The following is a 22,610-nucleotide window of genomic DNA, read 5'->3' on the forward strand; positions in this document are numbered from 1 at the left end:
AGGACAAATGAAATAAGCAAAGTAAGTCTCTCTCCTATGCCCAATCCTTCCTTCACCTCCCCAGAGGCAACAGCTCTGAAGTTTCTTTGGTGACTGGAGACGTTCTATGTCTATACACATGTAAGTGTGCATTTTACTTTCTCTTTTTGTTGGGGATTGAATCATGTCCCCCACAAAGGCATGTTCAGGACCCAACTCCAGGTCTTCTGGGTGCAAACCCATTTGTAAAGAGGACTTTGAAGATGTGTGCCCAAACTGAATGAGGCTGGACCTTAATCCACTATGGCTGAAGCCCTTTCCTTATAAACAAAGGAAATTAGACAAAGGAGAGAAGCCACAGGGAGCAGCCAGAATCTAGAAGTCAACGGAACCTGGAAGAGAAAGGAGAAGATGCCGCCAGGTGGATTTCCACGTGACAAAAGTCAAGGACCAAGGATCACTAGCAGCCAGCCCCGGAATGCCACATTCTTTGGGGAAGAAAACATCACCTTGCTGATGCCTCAATTTTAGACTCTCCTAGCCCTCAAATCTATAAGCCAGTAAATTCTCATTATTTAAGCCAATCCATTGTATAGTATTCTAGCAGCAGTAAACTAAAATACTGTTAAATACAGAAGCACACTATACACTTTCCTGGACCACGCTTTTGGAGATGGTTTTCTGTCTGCACACAAGTAGCTCTTTGTTTTTTGGGAATGTTTGATTAAAATTTTATTGCATATATTACATTAGAAGATCACAACTGATCAAAGAGAAACACCACCTAGTAGGTATTCAGTATTCATTGGGGGGGTAGATTGCCTCTAAGACTTGTATGACCTGATACCTTGCTTTGCTGACCTGGTCTGTTTCTTTCCCCCTCACTCTTATTGCCTTTTTTGCTGTTCCAAGTTAAACTTGCTTATGCCTCAGGGCCTTTGCAGTGACTATTAACATCTTAGCATGCTCTTCTGGATTTATGCATGATTTGCTCCTTCATTTCCTTGAGATCTCTGCTCAATGCCACCTTGTAAGAGAGGCCCTCCCTAACTACACTGTATAAAACAGCATAGCCCTCCGTATCTGACAATCACTTTCTAGACTCTTTACCTGGCTTTATTTTTCTCCATTATCACCTTCACCTCCATATAAGGTGGTTCACCCAGATAACGGTGAACAGCCTGCCCTCTCAAACTTTGCACCCTAGCAGGGGCCAGTCTTGCTGGAGGAAGAGGCTTTTTCCTAATTCATACAAAAGCTGTTGTCTACTAATTTGCAGAGGCACGATATTATTTGCTAGCAGTCTGTATTTTTGTCTTTACCTAATGGAAAATAAGCTCCATGAGAGCAAAATATTACCTTTTTATTCAGTTTCCCCAATGCTTAGAGCAGTATCTAGCACATAGTAAGAATTCAATTATTTTTTTGGCTGGGTAGATGGACAGGTGCACAAACAGTGGGAGAAACCAAGTAAACAGTGTCAATACAGTGTTGGTGAATGTGTTGATGAGATTGGGGCTCGGATACTGTGGGAGCTCAGAAGCAAGGCATCTAACCCTGTCTTGGCAGGCCATGAAGTGTGTTTTTTTAAAAACAGTCCAAAAGGAAGTTTACTTGGAGGTCCTTGTTCTTAAGTTTCACGGTTCCAGCAATTGGAATAATTCGGAGATAATCAATTTTGATTTGGGATTGGAAGAGCCTAGAAGTCTCTACACATGCTTCCTCTATTCAATTTCTGCAATAACAGTATTTGCTGTTCCACCACAGGCTCAAGGGAGGGAATGTGAGTGAGCATAGTGTAAAAACACTGTCCACCCAAACAGATCATCAGTATTCCATTCCAATAGTGAACTAACCTAAAGTGCAGATGCTACTTTAAGATTTGCTTTTGGGGTACAGGGTCAAGATGGCAAAGAAAGATAAAAGATCACAGGCTTAGAATTCTAGGAGTATTAAAAACTTTTCTAATTCAGTTTCTAATTTCACAGATGAGGGAGATACACAGCCTGTTCTGGAACTGTACATCCCTTCACAATGACTGGCAAAATCAAGTATTCAGGAAAGAGAACACACATTTAATACACTGAGAAGGAACTTTTCATAGACATTTCCTAGAATGATAAAACTACAACTTTTCAGTTTAATGAAGACCAACTTACCTAGGGTAGAGGAAATAAGTTTTTCTTTTTTTTCCCTACATATGTTTAGTACTATTCAGAGTAACAAAATTCCACAGCATACCCTCACAGAATTATGGGACTGTAGGAGGCTTTAAAAAGCAGATGGCTCAAATACTTTCATTGAACAGGCAACAAAACTGGGATTCATGGGCTGTGACTTGCCCCGGACCACAGATCAAAACCAGAACCCTGGCGCCAGACTTGGCCCAGTGGTTAGGGCGTCCGTCTATCACATGGAAGGTCCATGGTTCAAACCCCAGGCCTCCTTGACCCGTGTGGAGCTGGCCCATGCGCAGTGCTGATGCACGCAAGGAGGGCTGTCCCCCACGTAGGGGAGCCCCACGCGCAAGGAGTGCACCCCGTAAGGAGAGCCGCCCAGCGTGAAATAAAGTGCAGCCTGCCCAGGAATGGCGCTGCACACACGGAGAGCTGACACAACAAGATGACACAGCAAAAAGAAACACAGATTCCCGTGCCGCTGACAACAACAGAAGTGCACAAAGAAGACGCAGCAAATAGACACAGAGAACAGATAACCAGGGTGGGGGGAAGGGGAGAGAAATAAATCTTAAAAAAAAAACAAAAAACCAGAACCCTGATGTTAATTGTTCCCACCCTTGTGCCAGGTTGATGGTTCTCTTAAGAAACAGAATAAAAGGTAGGACCTTTCTGAAATTTTGACTCAGGAATGTGAGGGTACAGATTCAAACACTGAGCTAATAGGCTGTCCGGGTTTTTGTTTGGGGGATGTTGAAACAAATTCATTTAAATAGCTCCTTCATCCTGACTCCTGAGAGGTTATCCTGGTGATCTTGGATCATTGTCAATTAAACTTCAATTCCAGATCTGGGAAGAACATACTTCAAGTTCTTTTAACTATTTTCCTTCTCTCTCTACTCAGCCTCCTCTTTCTTTGGAAATAAGGACATATCAGCTCCCACTTGACTTTTCAAAGGCCTAGACCACTGCAGAGTTCATACTAATACCCATACCAAGAGCGGTGCTGTTCGTTTCTGGGGTTGGTCACACCGGCAACTAAAGTCTGCAGTATTCCTCTGTCCTTGTCACATCTGAATTTTTTCCTCTGGGTGTATCTCTGGTCACTGAAGGAAATGCCATAGAAAGAGATGGCTTCATAATTTAGGACTCTAGCCTGTGTCAAATATGCCTTCTCCCTCGAAAATACTCTCTTAACTGCTAACCATTAGCGACTTAGTAACCCATTTATTAAGGCTTAGTCGTTTTCTGCACTCTGCTTTCCTTACCGCGCATGGTTCAAATCTTAACGGGAGAAGTAACACAATCAGGGCTCCCAACGCCGTAAATAGTCGAACCTTTCCTCTAGGGCCCGGGGAACCAGCACTTCGGTGGAACTCTGGGGGACGAAGTGGGCGTCGCTGAAAATTGCGTGCGTGCCAAGTAGCCCAATACGGGCAGGACCGAGGAACTCAGCACTCTTTGCCATCGTTGACAAAATATATTTTCTCTTCCCGCGCCTCCCTATCCCAGAAGTTGGACCCTTTCAGAGAAACAATAGAGGATTCGTTGGACTTGGGGTTGAGTAAGAACTCGCGCGGGTCACGCCCGCGGGGACCGGAAAGCGGTAAGTGAGGAAGGAGGAACCGCTGGCCTTTCGCCGCCCGGGGCTACTCTGTGATCTCTGGGGCCGGAAGTGTCCGCGTCGCCATGGCTACGGGCGGTTGAGCTCGAGATTTAGCGGCACTTCCGGGCGGGCTTGCAGCGTTTCGTTCCCATGGCAACCGCATTGTCTCCCGGGTCAGAACCCCCGCGGCCGAGGCAAAAGTCGGGCCTCACAGAGCGTCTCGTTTCCGCAAGGGACACTTGCTGCGCCCTGCACGAGGTCTCCCGAGGCAGGGCCCTGACGCCGTGGAAGCCGAGCAGCCCAGCTCCGGAGCCGGGAGAGCTAGTTCCGGGGCGTGGCTTTTCAGCCCTTGGCCAGGTACCAAGCTGCCCTAGTGGCGGCGCTCACACAGCTTTCCGGGTTAGAGCCTCGGCAGTAGGGCTGTTGTCCACTTAGAAGAAGCCAAGAGAAAGGTGGGGAACCTCAGTACGAGAAGGATGTGGCATGAGGATTTGCCAAATTACGGCGGAATTGCAGGAAAGGAAGGGATGTGTATACGAGAGAGGGGCCATTGAAGGCTGGGTGTAACCTCTTGGAAACAGATTTTAGGGATCTGAGAGGTCAGAGCCTGCTCGACCTGGCCATATTTCTGAAAATAGAGATTAGAAAAAGAAGTTGGGGAATCTTTCCCTCTGGTTTTCAGACTGGATGTTCTGGAGCCTGAGCCAGAACTACTCGGGTCAGGTGGGAATGAGTGGCATTCTGCAGGGTGAAATGAGGAGCGACTTGGTGGGTGTTAATGTTCAATAAGTAAGTTTATTCGCTTTGCATTTGATAATTAAATGACAGGGATAGCATGAGAGCTGAATTCCACAAGTGATCAGAAATCACATTTTCACTATGAGTTTCAACCACCTCCCCCATCAACCAACAGAGCAATCAAATCAGACACAGGAGTTTTAATTCCTTAACTTGGGGAAGGGGCCCCAGGGAAGGGGGGTACTAATCTATACAATGTCCATGCTTCATTTGGTACTGAGCTGGTAGCTTTGCTTGGCGCCATCTTGCTTTCAGGCCTGCAGAAACAATATTTAATTTGAGTAAGAGACTGTAGATTTGATGATCCATGAACTTTAAAAGTGTTTCCTTTAATGGGGGAAAAAGTCCAGTTACTTTGGAGAAGTAAGGTAGAGTAGAAATTGGGGGGGGGGGGGGCGGGTAATCCTAACTCAGAGTTCTTTTTTGACACCTAAGTGTCATTCATTTCTGCTTTCCAAGGCTCTACATTCATGAATACTGTAATCTGTTTATAGATTTAGAATGGGTTATATATTTGGATAGTTTCAGTTTATTGTTAATAATATCTGATAGAGGGAAAAGAGAAAAATCTTCTAAGCTTTTCTCCTAGAGAATGATGTCCCATGTGCTTCTTGGTAGGAAGATGCATGCCAGCCCCATCCGAATCCCAACTGACAGCAGTGACACCGACTGGGACTCCTGCTTCCATCTGTAAGTGTGGCACAACCTTGGCTTCACACTCACTGGTCTGAAACACTTTGTACCTACCATTCAAGGCAAGCCTGGGTGGGAAGCTTTGCATATGCACATTATATAGAAGAGAAGTTGCACTTCTGCAATTTTTTTTTTTAAAGATTTATTTTTTATTCATCCCCCCCGCCCAGTTGTCTGCTCTCTGTGTCCATTCGCTGTGTGCTCTTCTGTGACCACTTCTATCCTTATCAGCAGCATCGGGAATCTGTGTTTCTTTTTGTTGCGTCATCTTATGTCAGATCTCCGTGTGTAGGGCTCCATTCCTGGGCAGGCTGTACTTTCTTTTGCACTGGGAAGCTCTCCTTACGGGGCGCACTCCTTGCGCGTGGGGCTCCCCTATGAGGGGGACACCCCTACGTGGCACGGCACTCCTTGCGCACATCAGCACTGCACATGGGCCAGCTCCACACGGGTCAAGGAGGCCCGGGGTTTGAACTGCGGACCTCCCATGTGGTAGGTGGATGTCCTATCCATTGGGCCAAGTCCACTTCCCTGCAATGTTTTTTATTAACAATTCTGCTGTTATATCTATGTGTGCCTGTACAACATATGCAAAGATAGAAAATAACTTTTTTCCAAACACAAGGAAAATATTATTTTTTATAACGCTTCAGTTGATTATAAGATCAGTAAAGTCATAGATAATTAAGTGTAACAGAGTTAATGAGTAAATTCAAATTCACTTTCATGAAATAAGCTGATAATGAGTAAATAAAAATTTTCACATGATAGTTAACACTTTTTGAGCACATTTTTTACAAAGGTCTAAGTACTTCACGCATATTAACTCATTTCATCTCCACAGCCACCCAATGAAGGAGTTTATTAGGGTTCTCCAGAAAAAAAGGACCAACAGGATATGTAAATATACGTAGATAATAAGCGATTTATTATAGGAATTGGCTCATGCAACTTTGTAAATTGGCAAGGCTGAATTCTGTAGGGCAGGCCACAAGTTGGAAATTAAATGAAGGTATAGTTGAATTCCCCAGGAGAAGCTGCAAGTTGGAAACTCTAATGAAGATGAAGGTGATATTCAATCCAACTGAAGCTGGCTGAGATGGAAATAATTCTTTCTGACTTCTAAAATCCTGGTTTTTAGCTTTAAAACCTCCAACTGATTGGATGAGACCCATTGCTGAGGGCAATCTCCTATGGTAATTGTAGATACAATCAGTCATAGATGCAAGGAACTGACTATATATGCAAATCCATCTATGAAATAGCCTCATATAATAACAATCAAGCCAGCGCTTATTTGACCAACAACTGGACACTATAACCTAGACAACTGGATATGGAAACTGGAGATACTGATATTTTTATTTTTTAAAGATTTATTCCCTGCCCCCTCATTGTTTGTGCTCACCGTCTGCTCTCTGTGTTCATTCATTGTGCACTCTGTGCTAGTCTTCTCTTTAGGAGGCACCGGGAACCAAACCTGGGACCTCCCATGTGGGAAAGAAGTGCTCAATCTCTTGAAGCACCTCTTTTCCTTGCTTTGTTGTGTCTCTCTTTGTATTTTCTCTTTTGTCTCCTTGTTGTGTCATCTTGTTGCGCCAACCTGCCACACCAGCCCATTGGTTTAACTTGCTGTCTTACTTGTGTTCTCTAGGAGGCACCGCAAACTGAACTTGGGACCTCCCATGTGGTAGGCAGGTGCTCAAATGCTTGAGCCACATCCGCTTCCCCAAAGATACTGATATTATTCCATCTTATAGGAGATTGAATCAAAGGTAGATAAGGCAATTTGCCCAAAGGCACATAGCTATTAAATAGCACTCAAACTTGACAGTCTAATTCCAGAGCCATTTTTCATTCCTTTAGAACATTTGGGATGGGGTAACTGTGTTGTGGGGACTGTTCTGTACATTGTCGGGTGTTTAGCAACATCCCTGGCCTCTACTTACTAGGAGCCAGTGGAGTTCCCTTTCTCCTCAGACATTGCCAAATGTCCCCTGGTGGCAAAATCGGCCCCACTTGAGCCCTACTGCTTTATACCATGCTGTCTGTTATTAACATCTTAGAGCTTCCATAACAAATTACCACAACTGGGTGGCCTAAAACAATAGAAAAGTACTCTCTCATAGTTCAGAAGGCCAAAAGTCCAAAATCAAGGTGTTGGCAGGGTTGGTTCCTTCTGGAGGCTCTGAAAAGAGACCAGTGTTCCCATGGTCCTCTTCTAGCTTCTGGTGGTTGCCCACAACCCTGTGTTCCTTGGCTTGCAGCTATATAAATCCAACCTCTGTCTCCATTGTCATGTGGCTGTCTTCCCTTCCCTCTGGGTGTCCTTTTCTCCTCTAGTAAGTCATTGGTCATTGGATTTAGGGTCCACCCTAATCCAGTCTGACCTCATCTTAACTTGGTTACATCTGCAAAGACCCTATTTCCAAATAAGGTGATAATGACAGGACTAGGGATTAGGACTTGAATATATCTTTGGGGGCTCAGGGGGCACAATTCAACTCACTACACTGTCCAATAGAAATTTAATGCAAGCCACAAATTAAAGCCACATAGGTCATTTTAACTTTTCCAGGGGCTATATTAAAAAAGTAAAAACAGGGGAATTTAATTTTTATACTGTAGTTTATTTATCCCAGTACATCCAAAATATTATCATATAAAAATATTAATGAGGCATTTTATATTCCTTTTTTCATATACATTTTGAAATCCAATGTCTATATTTTATCCTGAAGGCACACCTCAACTCATGCTCACGGTATTCAGTATTCAGTATTTCATGTATTCAGTAGCCACATGTGGCTAGTGGTTACTGCATTAGCTAGATAGTTCTTGATATTAAGGGTTATATAACTGTAAAAATGAGAGGTTTTAAAAATGAGAATTTTTAAAATCTGGAGTTCACAGAATTTCTTGGAACTAAATTAGCCAGAATTTATATTTATGATGACAATATATGGAGTAAGTATACACCTCACAAGACAGGCCCTTCAATCAACTTTATTATTCTTTTTATTCATTGTGTCTTTGAGATATCTAACTGATCAGTATATCATACTCCAGCCATCTTTATAGCAAGTGGTTCAAAGCTAGTTCCTGGCTTTGTATTCTCAAATCTTTGTCAAGATCTCAACGTTTCTCATTCTTTTGGGGTCCCTGCTTCTGAAGTTTGTTGCCTTTGGTCTCAGCATAATTACATTTGAGGTTCAATTTGATAAATAGGGCTTATCATTTTTAATATCCATAATTAGCAATCCCTTTGGTGATCCTCATAGATTTACCTTCTGCTCCACATCTGTAAAATATGCAGACCCAGCCAAATCTTCTTGAGGGACTAAATTTTTTTGTATTAGTTTTCTAGAATTAAAGTCTCCTGCCACAGATTTTTTCTAAGCATTCTAGACACCTTCTACTTCTTTTTTCACAATTTGTTTATCATTTGGTAAACCATTATTTGTTTTTTAACTGTGGGCTAGGTGTCAGGGTTTCAGAAATGAATGAGCCTCAGCCTCTTCTCTGATGGAGTTTAATTGCCAGAAGGCAAAGAAGACTCAGAAAGAAAGAAACAAAGTAGAATATAATGTGATGTGCACTGAAGTAGAGGTTGGGGGCCAAATATTTGCAAGCCCCTTGGAGGATATGTCTACCTGTACTCCGATCAGAAAAGGCTTTCAGCAGAGGTGACATCTATGTTGTGTCTTGTAGGGAGAATACAGAATTTACCAGGCAGAGAAGAGGCAAGTTCACTGCCTGCCTTCTGATAACATCACATTGCCAGTCTTCCCTGGATTTTCCGTTGACTTAGCATGACGTCTGAATGCATGCTTCTGTCGGTGGGCAGAAGGGGATCCTGCCTGGGTCTGGGCCTGAAGAAATGTTGCCCTGTTCTCTACACTACCTGGTTTGCCTGCATGCCTCTGGATAAGTTATTTAGAACCGAACTCTGGATGGGTATCAGCATGTCATTGTTCTAACCAGATGACACTTATTTTCCTTTCATGCTTTTCTAAATTTTCCTTTTTGTACAGTCAACATTTATTACTTATGAAATTAGTAAAAGGAAGATAAATGTTATTTTTAAAACTCTGTATGGACTTTTAAAAGCTATTGTGAAAGCGAAAGATTCCTAACAAAATTTCTATAGTTGCACTTTAAATTTCAGAATTCTTTTTCTTCTGGATCACTTTAATTGGCTTTTCTGGTGCTGTTAGGATATGGGTAATCTAATTGCTTGTATAAGATGAATAATTGTGTTCAACATTGAATTAAAAAATCTGTGAATACATTTTGTGTGACTGAGAGATTTTTGACCCACTGAACTGTCTGTCCTCTACCACATTTATTCCTAACACAACTGAAAGGACCATTTTGCTTCTGAATCTGCATTTGATCTAGTGTGGGAGTCCCTCCCCTCTCCCTGATGGGACCCAGATCCTCTTTACCTAGTTGGCTGGTATATTTTGAAGCTTGTAAGATTTATGAAAAGAGGACATATGAAGTCTGGCCTCAGAATATTAGTTCCCTTTCCCTCATTTCACTATATCCATTTTCTTTCCTGGTTTGTATCAGAATTTAGAATGAGAAGGATCTTGGAGATCTTCCAATACAACACCCTCATTTTATTGATGAAGACATCAAGTCATGGAGCTAATGATAATAAAAATAGCTAGGGAAGCGGATTTGGCTCAACTGGTAGAACGTCCACCCACCACATTGGGAGGTCCAAACTTCAAACCCAGGGCTTCCTGACTCATGTGTTGAGCTGGCCCACACGCAGTGCTGATGCACGCAAGGAGTGCTGTGCCACAAAGGGGTGTCCCCTGTGTAGGGAAGCCCCACTTTCAAGGAATGCGCCCCCACAAGGGGAGCTGCCCCATGCAAAAAAAGCACAACCTGCCCAGGAGTGGTGCCGCACGCACGGAGAGCTGACGCAGCAAGATGGTGCAACAAAAAGAGACACAGTTTCCCAGTGCTGCATGACAAGAATGCAAGTGGACACAGAAGAACACACAGCGAATGGACACAGAGCAGACAATGAGGGGGGGAGGGGAGAGAAATAAATAAAAATAATTTAAAATCTTAATAAAAAATTGTAAAGTTAAAGGTGTACTTTCTACTGTGCTAAGTGATTTGTGGGTATTATCTCCTTTAATGCTTTCATAACCTCATCAGGTAGGTACTGATATTGTTATTTTACAGAGAAGTAAATTTAATAACTTGCTTAGGGCCATTGGTAAGCAGCATGGCTGCACCTCCAATCAGTAGGTTGAACGCCAGCTCGGTTTAATCAAACTACCACATAGCTGTCCTACTGCTGGGTTCTGAGGGTGATATTAGCTTTATTCCTTTAAGTCCATTTTAGAAAATGTATCCCTAACCAAGTTAGAGAGGTTGTGTCCTTCAATTTTACTTTACTTGAGATGTACAAAAGTCAACTCTTGACTCCATTTCCCCTTGATACCCACAGATCACATCAAACCAAGATCCCAGCACACCAGCAAACATACGAATTATATCCCTCTGATGGATCTGGAGAAAGCGAAGAAGACACACGAACCAAGGAGGAGAAGTCCATAGACTGTATGTCTCTTCCCAGAGAGAAATTAGCCCAATCCCAGAAGAAAACAGCTGAGCTGATTAAGGAAAAAATGGTAAAACAAAGAACTTATTAGGTTTTTGTGTCTTTTTAAAACCATGATTGGAGAAGTGCTGCTTTAACTACAGATTGAAGTACCTGACTAAGAAGAAGGCATTTTATTTCTTTGTAGATTGGGAGAGAACAAAGCAAAGTGTAGTGGCATAGCCAGCCTGCCTTCTTGTTCCAACATGGTTTACTGTGTGCCTTCCTCCTTGGAGTATTCATGCCCTTAGCTTTAAACTCAGAAATAATGTTTGGTTCTTTTCATTGCTGTTTGATTATCTTTAATTATCATTATTTTTAATTTCCCTGGAAATGTTCCAGGATGATATCTTTTTAGGTAACAGGAGGGTTAGGATATTGAGGCAGAAGGCTGGGAAAAAGAGGAACTGGGTAGAGGTCTAGGCTCAAGCTTGGCAGGAATACAAGTAAGATGTCTGCGATTACATTGGCATCATGAGCAAACCAAAGGATCAGAAACAGAAACAAAGTACTGGCAGAGGTCAAAGAGGCCACGTATAAGCTTCTAAGAGTGAGTCAAGGACCGGGAACTTGGGAACTAGGATCTCAGAGCAAGGGTATAAGCAAGAATATTCCAAGTCCAGGAATCTGAGACAGCTAGAAAATGGCCCTCATTGTTAGAAACAAGCGCCAGCCTGCTTCCACAGCATTTATAAGCAGAGGAATTCTTAGGCTGACCTCCTGACCAAAGGAGAAAATGTGATCTTAAGATACACATGTGGCAGAAAGGTCTGCAGGTGGCTTAGAAAGGCTGAGAGGCACCCTGGAGGCAGACGATAGAAGGTGAGACCTCCCCAGGTGAGTCTTCTGTAATTCACCTAGGGAACTTACAAATGAGAATCATCCTAGACTGGGCCCACTAGTATTTTACAAATCCAGGCTAGAAGGATCATTTCTAGAAACAGACAAATGCCCTCTTCTATGGAATGCAAGGGGAGGCTTTTAAGACTTGAATTTCCTTGGCTGGGTTGAATAATGATTAAGGTCAAGATTTTAGGAGTTCAATCTCAAGGCTTTCACCCAACTCAGTGATTGCAGTCTCAAAGGGCAGGACAGATGCTAGTAGCAGCAGCAGCAGCACTACTAGGTAAGCCTCTTTAGCTCATGCTGGTTATTTCATCCAGAGGGGAAGAATTTGGGGAAAAAATGAATGCAGAATGTCCAGACCCAGGACACAAACTCAAGTGATTTTTCATGATTATTATGCTTCTTCCTCAAAATAAAACTTAGTATTTTCAGCGGTCAGTCCCAGGTGCACATTCAAAATTTCTGACCGAATGGATATTTTTTAAGAATAAGGGGAAATAGCTCCCTAAAATTGCTTGCATCAGTTCATTTGAGCAGGGAACAGGTGAAGCATCAGGTCAGGCGGGAGCAGTCCTTGGACTCACAGAAAGCACTGCTGGATCTGTAGAGCTCTTAACAAGGTTGGATCACTTTGATGCTAACTCATTTTTTTCCCTCCCCTGTGAGGTAGATGATGGTATAGGTTTCCAAATCTCAGAAAAGGAAGCTACAACTCGGGGCAATTAAGTGTCTGTCCAAAGCAATGCAATCAGTAAACAGAATTGAAACTCTAGGCTTTTGATTCCTTGATGTGTTATTTTCACCTCACCTGGAAACAGAGACTTGCCTATTAGTGCAGCTAATAAATTCTGTGTTTTTAAAATCACTGAAATGTAGGTGCAGCCAATAAATTCTGTCTTTTTAAAATCACTAAAATCTAAGATTTGAAGTCTGTGATTTCTTAAGAGCTCTGCCTCTTAGTTTTATAGGGGCTGGGTGGCTTCTTGCTCCACACGTCCCTGTCCTTGCTAATAGAGATGCCTCATTCATCACATATTGAATGAGCGCTTCCTCTTTGTCAGGCCCTGGGTATCCAGCAGTGAACACAAAGAAGGAACTTCTGTCCTCAAGGAACTTATCTTCTCTTTGAAGAGACTGATAATAGACAAACAAGCAAAAAGTAATAGTGAATGCAAGAACAGAGGGAAATAAATGCTATAAAGAGAAAAATAAAATGGATAAAGGAATAGTGAATGATGGAGTGAGAGGTTGTTTCAGGTGGGGTGGCCAAGCCAGGCCCCTGAGGTGAACAAGATGAAGTGACAGAACCATGTGGAAGAACACCCCAAAATGGGGGTCATAAGTGCAAAAACCCTGAGATAGAAATGGATTTGTCATGTTTAGGAACAGCTGGTCAGTACATCTCCAGAGAGTAAGAAGAGAAGGAGAGAGTGGTAGGAAATGAAGTTGTGTAAGTGATTAGGGTTGGGCCAGATTATACAGAGCCTTGGAGGCTTATTTAAAATAAGAAGTGGGAAGCTGTAAGAAAGTTTAAGCACAAGAGTCACATGGTCTAATATTTATTTTTATAAATAAAATTATTTTAAAATATACTGGCATATCAAATAAGTACAAAATCCATAAGTTTATAATAATAATAAAAAGACTATTTGGCCACGATCAGAGGATGCTAGTGAATGAACTCACTATTTTGAAAGCTTTTTAAAAAAGGAAAAGAATAAAAGAAAAAAGGAAAAGAACCATGTGCCCTGCCTTCCTAATATGAAGTGTCCCATTAGGTAACCAAAAAATAGGTAAAGGGATGTTTCTCTTTATAGAATTATTCCAGCTAATAAATGAAGAGGGAAGAAGAGGGTTAGGGTGTTAACATTTTATGATCCTGTGTGAATTAATCTGTCCAGTCCTGCTAACATCAGAAAAAGACATTCAGATATCAGATATCTTCTGATAGAAGACGCACCACTGCCTATGATGTAGTCTCGCTTAAAAAAAAAAAAAAGCTAAAGCTAATCAAACTTCTAAATTCGACTACCAATATAAAGAATGACAGAGAATGGAGGCACATGTCAGCTGACACCATGAGGATGCCATATAAAAAATTCATGTCTGTAGGAAACACTATAGACCAAATAACCCAGTTTCTTCAACAGAGAGTTTTGCAAGAAAAACAACAGGAGATGGAGAGGGGACTTACAATGAAAATAGAACTTAAGAGACAAATCAACTGTAATTGGATTGTGAGTAAAACTAAAAAAAATGAGATTTATGAAATTATTAGATTTATGAGGTTAGATTTTTTTAAACATCTTTATTCATAATAATGTAATTAACTAATGTTTATTAGATATTTACTATGCCATGTATTATTTTTTTAATTTATTTCTCTCCCCTTCTCCCCCACCCCCAGTTGTCTGTTCTCTGGATCCATTCTCTGTGTGTTTGTCTGTGTCCACTTGTATTCCTTGTGGCACTGGGAATCTGTGTCTCTTTTTGTTGTGTCATCTTGCTGTGCCAGCTCTCCATGTGTACAGCTCCACTCCTGGACAGGCTGCACGTTTTTTGCATGGGGCAACTCTCCTTACGGGGTGCACTCCTTGCGTGTGGGGCTCCCCTACACAGGGGGCACCCCTGTATGCACGACACTCCTTGTGTGCATTAGCACTGTGTGCGGGCCAGCTTCACCACATGGGTCAGGAGGTCCTGGGTTTGAACTTTGGACCTCCCATGTGGTAGGCGGGTGCTTTATCCATTGAGCCAAATCTACTTCCCCTTAGATTTTTAATATTGTTAATTTTTGGTATGGTAATGGTTTTGTGGTAATGTTTTTTGTGTCCTTATCTTTTCTAGGTAATTTTGAAATATTCATAGATGAAATGATATGTCTTGGATATACTTCAAAATAATAAAAGGGAAGTGTGGGTAGATGAGTGTAGATGTGAAACAAGGTTTATTTTGAGTAGATGACTGATGATGAAGTTAAGCTAAATGATCCATTATCTAGGCTATTTCTATATTTTCAAAAATTTCCATAAGAAAAAATTAAAAGATCACTGTGGCTTTTAAGTCTAATGTAAGTGGGGATGCAGGGCAAAGAGTGGAGGCAGTTGAAAGAGGCTGTATGGTCAACCAGGTAAAGATGAGTGTGGCTTGGAGTAGGCACCAGTAGCAGAAATGAGGAGAAGGGTACCATTTTAGGATTGGGATAAAAGTCGAGCCAACAGGACTTGATGGATTGGGCATAGAATGGGAAGGAAAGAGAAGGGAAAAAAAGATGAAAGGTGAATTCAGTCCTACATTCTAGTAACAGGAGCATGGGCAGGAGATTTTCCTCCTTTCCAAAAATTTTAACGATGTATTTGCTCTCTATAGAATATCCAAGCAAATAAGGAGCTGATTCGCTGCGTCATCCTTTCTCGGATTATTTTCGGGGAAGAACACTGGAAATGTGCTCAGGCTTTGGCCAACCTGGCTTATGGCTACCTGACACTGAGAGGTACTTGGTTTCCATAGCCGAGTCTGGTTGGGCCAGCTTGTGAGGTGGGGGAAGATGGCTGGGGAGACCTTTCCTGCCCCTGACTCACACCTTGTCAAGAGGTGGACAAAGTCCATGGATGAGGCAGAGTGTGTAGGGGGTTTTTAGTAATAAAGATGATGATGATGATGATGATAGTTGATTTATTGCCTACTTAGCATCTGCAAGGCAAGTCTCATTTATTCCTCACAGTATGCCTTAGAAGGAGATAGTATTGTTATCTTTAGTTTATGAATGAAGACACTGAGGCATAGAGAGGTTAAATGACTTGCCTAACAACTTCAAGTAGACAAAGGACAGTATGAGGGGTTCCAGCTCTCGGTCAATAGAGGAAGGACAGGGAGGTGTGCAGTCAGCATCAGGGAATGGGGCCCAGCAATAGGACTGCCATTCCCAGGACAGAACTCAAGTTCCTGGGAGGTTTGACTTAGGGCAAGGCTGGATCCTAATCCTAGAGAAATACTGCTCCTAGAAGGGTCTCCAGTACAGGGGCCCAAGATAGGAATCCTATTTGTTAAAACTGGATCCCATGCGGGCAGGAACTTTGCAGTAGGAGCTCAATAAATATTTGTTGACAGACTAGTTAAAGCAAGAATACATTTCTAGAACCAGACACAGCCAGCCCAAGGACCCCTGCACCTTGGCATTCACATCCATCATGGAACTCACTGCATGCCGCTCATGTGTGCTTTGTTTAAATGCTTCTGTCTCTGAAATAGGAGCTCTCTGAAATAGGAGCTTGACTTAGTACAGTGCTTGGCATAACATTTGGGAAAATTGACGGAGAGGATTCTTGTTCAATTGCAGGAAAGAATTCAAGGACCAAACTGGGCAACAAGATGGTTTGTTGAACAGTGTTAAAGTGTTAAACAATGTTAAAGGAAGGAAAGCAGGAGCAAGTGGGTGGGACATATGCCGAGAAGTATGTTGGAAAGCATCCACGTGGAGACCTACCCTGAGGGGTTGTTAGTAGGCATTTTTTTTATAAGTCCTTGGGCAAGGGGTGTGTTACTGAATAAGTTGAGCCATTGTTTGCGTAAGTTTAGGCTGCTATCTCTTGCAAGCAGATGCCTTTCTCTGGAAATCTCAATCTCATAACTTGTCAGTTGCTGGTCTTTCTGCACTGTAGATGTCTCTGACCCTCCACCTGCCTCAGACTTCTAGATAAGTGACCCTCCATCTGCCCCAGGCCTCTAGGTACCTGCCACAGACTTGTAGATAAGTGACTCTCCCGCTGCCCCAGCCTCTCAATAAATGACTCTGCTCCTGTTCCAGGGCTCTAGATAAGCGACTGCCTGTCCCAGGTTTCTAAATACCTGATTCTCCAAGTGCCCTAGGTTCTCTATTCTCCTACCCCAGGATAAGCAAATGTTATTACTTGATAGAACCAGGCTCTATCTTTACGCCATTGGCCTAGGGCTTTTTCAAACATTCCCGGGACTTAAATCTGAGATGGACCTAACTAAAGAGATTTGAGGGCTCCAGTGAAGGGAAACCAATAAACTTGGGACATAATGAGCCTAGAGCTTTTGAAAAAGTTAAAATTGAATTCACTTCTCTGTTATTAGTCTCAGAACATTTTCTCCTTAGGCACTTTTGAACTCATTTTTTAAAAAATATGTTTTTATTAGAGAGGTTGTGAACGTATAAAACAATCATGCACATGTGTAGAACTCCTGTACAGCACCAAGTCCATGGATGAGGCAGGCAGTATGATCTGTCTTCCTCATAATGTTTATGAGATAATATCATCAGACTATTACCACTAACTGTGGTCCCTAGAGTACATTTGGCATATTTTTCCCTACACTCCCCCATTATTAACACAGTACATCTTTGGCATTGATTCAAGAATAGTACAGTATTGCTGTTAGCCATAGTCCATAGATCACATTAATTGTATTTTTCCCTTGCTTTTCCACATTCTTACCACCTTGCAATAATTATGTACATTTATTCTAGTTCATAGAAGGACATTCTTGTATTTGTACAATTTGTAATTCTCATTCACCTCTGTGTTCACGATGTTATTCATTCCCTAGATTATTCTCTAGCTTTCTTTCAGTTGATATTTACATCTCTTTTCAGCCACAATTCCATTTATAAACCAGCTGCATTAGTTCTACTCACTATAATGTATTACCATCAACTCTATTTCCACACTTTTATAGACAAGTTAGTTAAAACTTCTCCATGCAGTAAGCATCAGAACACCTTCTCAGCCCTCCTCTTGTCTCCTAATAACCTATCTAGGTTTTAACTTCATGCATTTAGTCTTCATATTTAGCTCATATTAGTGAGACCATGCAATATTTGTCCTTTTATACCTGGCATACTTCACTTAGCATAATGTCTTCAAGGTTCATCCATGTTATCATATGTGTCCCAATTTCACTTAGTCTTACTGCAGCATTGTTAATTCTCTCTATTGTTTTTTCTCAGTTTCATTTATTTTTGCTCTGATCTTTGCTATTTCATTCCTTCTGCTTGCTTTGGGAATAGTTTGCTGTTCTTTTTCTAGTTCCTCCAGCTGTATAATTAGGTCATTAGCTCTTTCTTCATTTTTAATGTAAACATTGAGGGCTATAAATTTCCCTCTCAGCACTGTCTTCACTGCATCCCAGAGGTTCTGATATGTTGTGTTCTTGTTTTCATTCATCTTGAGATATTTATTGATTTCTCTCATAATTTCTTCTTTCACCCACTGATTATTTAGGAGTGTGATGTTTAATATCTATATGTTTGTGAATTTTCCCTTTTTCTGCCTGTCGTTGATTTCCAGCTTTATTCCATTATGATCAGAGAAAGTGCTTTGTATAATCTTGATCTTGTTGAATTTATTGAGATCTGCTTTGTGACCCAACTTATAGTCTATCCTGGAGAAAGATCCATGGGCACTTGAGAAGAATGTATATTCTACTGTTTAGGGGTACAGTGTTCTGTAGATGTCTGTTAGGTTTGGTCCATTTATATTATTTAAGCTCTTTGTTTCTTTATTGATCCTCTGCCCAGATGTTTTATCCAATGCTGAGAGTGGTATTTTGAGGTATCCAACTATTATTGTAGAGACATCTATTTCTCCCTTCAGTTTTGCCAGTGTTTTCCTCATGTCATTTGGGGCAACTTGGTTGGGTGCATATACATTTATGATTGTTATTTCTTCCTGGAGAATCGCCTCTTTTATTAATATATAGTGTCCTTCCTTGTCTCTAATAGTTGTTTTTTTTTTTTAAGTCTATTTCACCCGATATAAGTATAGCTACTCCAGCTTTGTTTTGCTTATGCATGCATGGAATATCTTTTTCCAGCCTTTCACTTTCAATCTATTGGTACTGTTGGGACTAAGGTGAGTCTCTTATAGACAACATGTAGATGGCTAATATTTTCTTATCCAATCTGCCAGACTGTGTCTTTTGATTGGGGAGTTTAATCCATTAACATTCAATGTTATTACTGTAAAGGCAGTTCTTCACCTGTCTTGACCTTTGGGTTTTATCTGTCATATTTTATTCTCAGCACTCCTTTCACACTTTTAGTTACTTTTACTGATATAATCTTCATTTCTAGACTCTCTTTCAAGCCTCTCTCCAGACTTTTCCTTTAGTATTCCTGCAAAGTTAGTCTTTTGGTTACAAATGCTCTTAGTTTCTGTTTATCTGTGAATATTCTAAACTTGCCCTCAGTTTTGAAAGACAATCTTGCCAGACATAAAATTCTTGTCTGGCAGTTTCTCTTTTGCTATATCTTAAATATGTCATACCACTGCTTTCTTGCCTGTACTGTACAATGTCTGATGAGAAATCAGCACTTAATCTTATTGGGTATCCCTTATAGGTGATATATTGCTTTTCTCTTGCTGCTCTCAGAATTCTCTCTTTATCTTTGGCATTTGACAGTCTGATTAGTAAATGTCACAGAGTAGGTCTATTCAGATTTATTTAGATGGGAGTATGTTGTGCTTCTTGGACATGGATATCTATGTCTTTCATTAGAGTTGGGAAATTTTAACCATTATTTCTTCAGATATCCCTTCTGCCCCTTTTCCCTTCTCTTCTCCTTCTGGGACCCCATGACATGTGTGTTTGCATGTCTCTTGCTGTCATTAGTTCCCTGAGACCTTGTTCAATTTTTTCCATTCTTTTCTTCATCTGTTCTTTTATATGTTCACTTTCAGAGGCCATTTCTTCAAGTTCACCAATCCTTTCTTCTGCCTCCTCAAATCTGCTATTATATGATTCCAATGTTTTTAAATTTCATTTATTGCACCTTTCATTCCCATAAGATCTACTATATTCCAAGTATGCTTTCAAATCCTTCTTTGTGCTCACCCAGTGTCTTCTTAATGACCTTCATCTCTGTAGCCATCTCAATGAATTTATTAAGGAAATTTGTTTGAACATCTATGATTACTTGTCTCAACTCCTTTATGTCATCTGAAGGTTTATCTTATTCCTTTGACTGGGTCATATCTTCCTATTGCTTGGTATAGATTGTAATTTTTTGTTGATGTCTTAGTATCTGGCTTACTAGAGTATTAATTTTGGGTGCAATTTCTCTCTTTAGTTTGGGGCTTTCTTGCCCTTTCTTCCTTGCTGGTTGTGTAGTAGGATCCAAGGATGTAGACTCTGGAGGATAATGCTGCCTGTGTTGCCCCAGGAACCATTGAAGCTTCCCCCAACTTTCTTCTCTGTCAGGAGTAGGGTTGGAGCCATAACTATTTGTAGTAATCTGAGTCTTGCATGACAAGACCATCTGTAGTTGCCTGGAGAGACTGATGAAGCTTCACACCTCTTCCTTCCCTGCCTGGGGTAGGGATGGAGCTGCAGGTGTGGGCAGCAAAGTAAGCTTGCAGGTCAAAACTGACAAGTTGCCCACGTGGACTGATGTAGCTCCAGCTCCCCTCCTCCACCTCAGAGAGGTGGACCCTCTGGGGTACCCAACAATCTAATCAGTGTGGGCCACAAGCACCTGCAGTTGCCTTGAGAGGCTGAAGAAATATTGCCCCTTCTGCCCTGTAAGTGGTAGGAATGCAATCACAGTTGCCCAACATACCGGTATGTGCAGGCTGAAAAGTACCTGCAGTTGCCCAGAGAGGCCGAGGAAACACCAGCCTACCCCTGTCATATTGGGGTGTGGGGGTGGATCCACAGGTGCCTAACAGTCCAGTTCATGTGGGCCAAAAGTGCCTGCCGTTGCCCAGATAGGCTGAGGAAACATAGCTCCCCACCTGTTCTGTTGGGAGGAAGAAATGGAGTCACAGGTGTCTGACTCTTCAGTCTGTGTGGACTGAAAACACCTGCAGTTGTCCAGTGAGGCTGGGGAGACACCACCTTCCTCTTGTCCTATCAAGGGTGGGTTGGAGCCACAGACATCCAACAGGCCAGGTCATGTAGGCCAGAAGCATCTGCAGTTGCCCATATAGGCTAAGGAAACACCAGGCCCCTTCTAGCCTTCAGGTGGGGTGGGCAGGGGTGGAGTCCAGGTGCTAAACACACTAGTCTGTGTGGGCTGAAAGCATCTTCAGTTGCCCAGAGAGGCTGAAGGCACACAGCTCCCCTCCTTTCCTATTGGGGGGATGAGGATGGAGCTACATATGTCTGAGTGTTCAGTCTGTGTGGGCTTACAGTGCCTGCAGTTGCCCAGAGAGGCTGAAAAACAACTCCCTCCTATCCTATGAGGGTAGGGCATTGGAATGGAATTAAAAGCACTCAATAAACCAGTCTGTGCAGGCCTAAAGCACCTGTAATTCTCCAGAAAGGCCAGGGAAAACACAGCTCCCCTCCTATTCCATTGGGTTGCAGGGATGGAGACCCAGACATCCAGCTATTCAGTCTCTGCTGGTCAAAAGCACCTGCAGTTGCCCGAAGAGGCTGGTGCAGGTCCCCCCAGCTTCCTTTCTGGTGGAAGTGGGGCTGGAGCTTAGGCTAAAGCTGCATTCCAATTTGGGTGGAAAGAAGCTGGTTCCTAATGTCTCTGTGATTTTCAATCAGCCCCGCTTCTCATGCTGGGGACAGAGTTAAAATGAAGGCTACTGGCCTCTTTCTGACTTGGACAGGTTCAAACTTTAATTGTTATTAATATTATACTTAGCCAGTCGAATTTTCTTAATCAGTAACTGAAGTTAGTGCCTGACTGTCTCTTCCTCCCCCACTTTTGGGAAATAGAGCTTCCAATTCCAGCCACAGAATAGCTGCTGAGGCTGCTGCTTGCACAGTCAGTGGAGGGTGGGCACCAGCATGTATGGCGTGGAGTGCTTTACTCACAAATCTTCTCTGCAGATGGGCAGTTTCTTCCTTCTAGTCTTTCAAAGATGTTGCAGGATGTTCTTCTGGTCTCCTGGGTCCCCCAAACAGGTGCTTTAGATAGTTCTGGGTAATTACTAACTGCGCTGTAGAACGAGCTGATGCTTGGAGCCCCTTACTCTGCTGCCATCTTGCCCCTCCCCTCAAACTCATTTATTTTTTAATGCAACTTTAGATTCATAGGCAAAACCATGAGGGGCTGGGAATGGTAACTGCGATACTGTGAGTCAGAGTGAAGTCACAGTGAGGTCCTTTTAGGACTTCCAAGCACATCTGTTATGTCCTTAGAGAAGGCCTGACCCAGCTGAGAGGTGTCCTCACTTTTTGGCAGAGTAGGCAGCCACCACCGGTGAGATTTGAAGAAAACTAGGAAGGCTCTTAGCAAAACAAAATCTTTCCTAACTGGGACTCCATCCTTCCATGCCTGGAATCCCTCTATTCCAGTCAGGCTGATCTCAAAAACTTGCTGCTTTCATGTTAAACATAGAATTTAGGGATGTGTCAATCTAACATTTATAGGCCAGTGGTACTGTGCAAGGCTCTTGAGATTCATAAATGGGTACTAGTTGTCCCTACCTTCCAGGAGCATACAGGATTCTTATTATTGGCATTCTAATAGCACTAGGATCAAAGTTCTGGGGATACAAATGAGGCAGGCCAGTGGTTCTGTCACTGAGAGAGGAGGTCAGGGAAGGCCACAGAGAAGAGATTATATCTGACCTGTCTTTGAAGAAAGAGTGCAGGTTTACCAAATTATTATGAGGGGAGTGAGCACAAAGTAGGCTGTCTGTATGTGTTGCTCTGAGGGGTAAGAGATGGGAAAAAGGAATTCTGTATGAAATTCCTTACACAGAACATTGTGTGGGTTTTCTCTGGGCCCAGAGGGATTAGGGTAGAACAGACTGGTCATGCCTGGAAATGAGACTGAAAAGGTAATTTGGACCCAGGTATCAGGGAGGTTGGGGAGTTATTAAAAGGTTTTCAGTGAGGTGGTGACATAATCAAGTTTGTACATCAATATGAGAAACCCTAGTGGAATGAACTGGTAGAG

The 22,610-nt window shown here is 42.2% G+C and overlaps 1 protein-coding gene across 3 annotated transcripts in view; it reads left to right on the forward strand.

The window, feature by feature from the left end:
* Positions 1 to 3,853: 3,853 nt before the first annotated feature.
* The window catches only part of TTC23L (tetratricopeptide repeat domain 23 like), an 83,720-nt gene continuing 64,963 nt past the window's right edge, over positions 3,854 to 22,610 (forward strand). Inside the window, exons 1-4 of one of the 3 annotated variants that reach the window (XM_071207753.1) lie at positions 3,854 to 4,119; positions 5,179 to 5,250; positions 10,727 to 10,910; positions 15,095 to 15,218. In XM_071207753.1, the coding sequence (XP_071063854.1) occupies positions 5,183 to 5,250; positions 10,727 to 10,910; positions 15,095 to 15,218 (376 nt within the window). In that variant the 5' untranslated portion in view covers positions 3,854 to 4,119; positions 5,179 to 5,182. The other 2 variants (XM_071207755.1, XM_058307677.2) reach the window with 2 other exon arrangements.

The sequence above is a fragment of the Dasypus novemcinctus genome, chromosome 2 (assembly GCF_030445035.2).
Source record: "Dasypus novemcinctus isolate mDasNov1 chromosome 2, mDasNov1.1.hap2, whole genome shotgun sequence".
NCBI classification, from domain to species: Eukaryota; Metazoa; Chordata; class Mammalia; order Cingulata; family Dasypodidae; genus Dasypus; species Dasypus novemcinctus.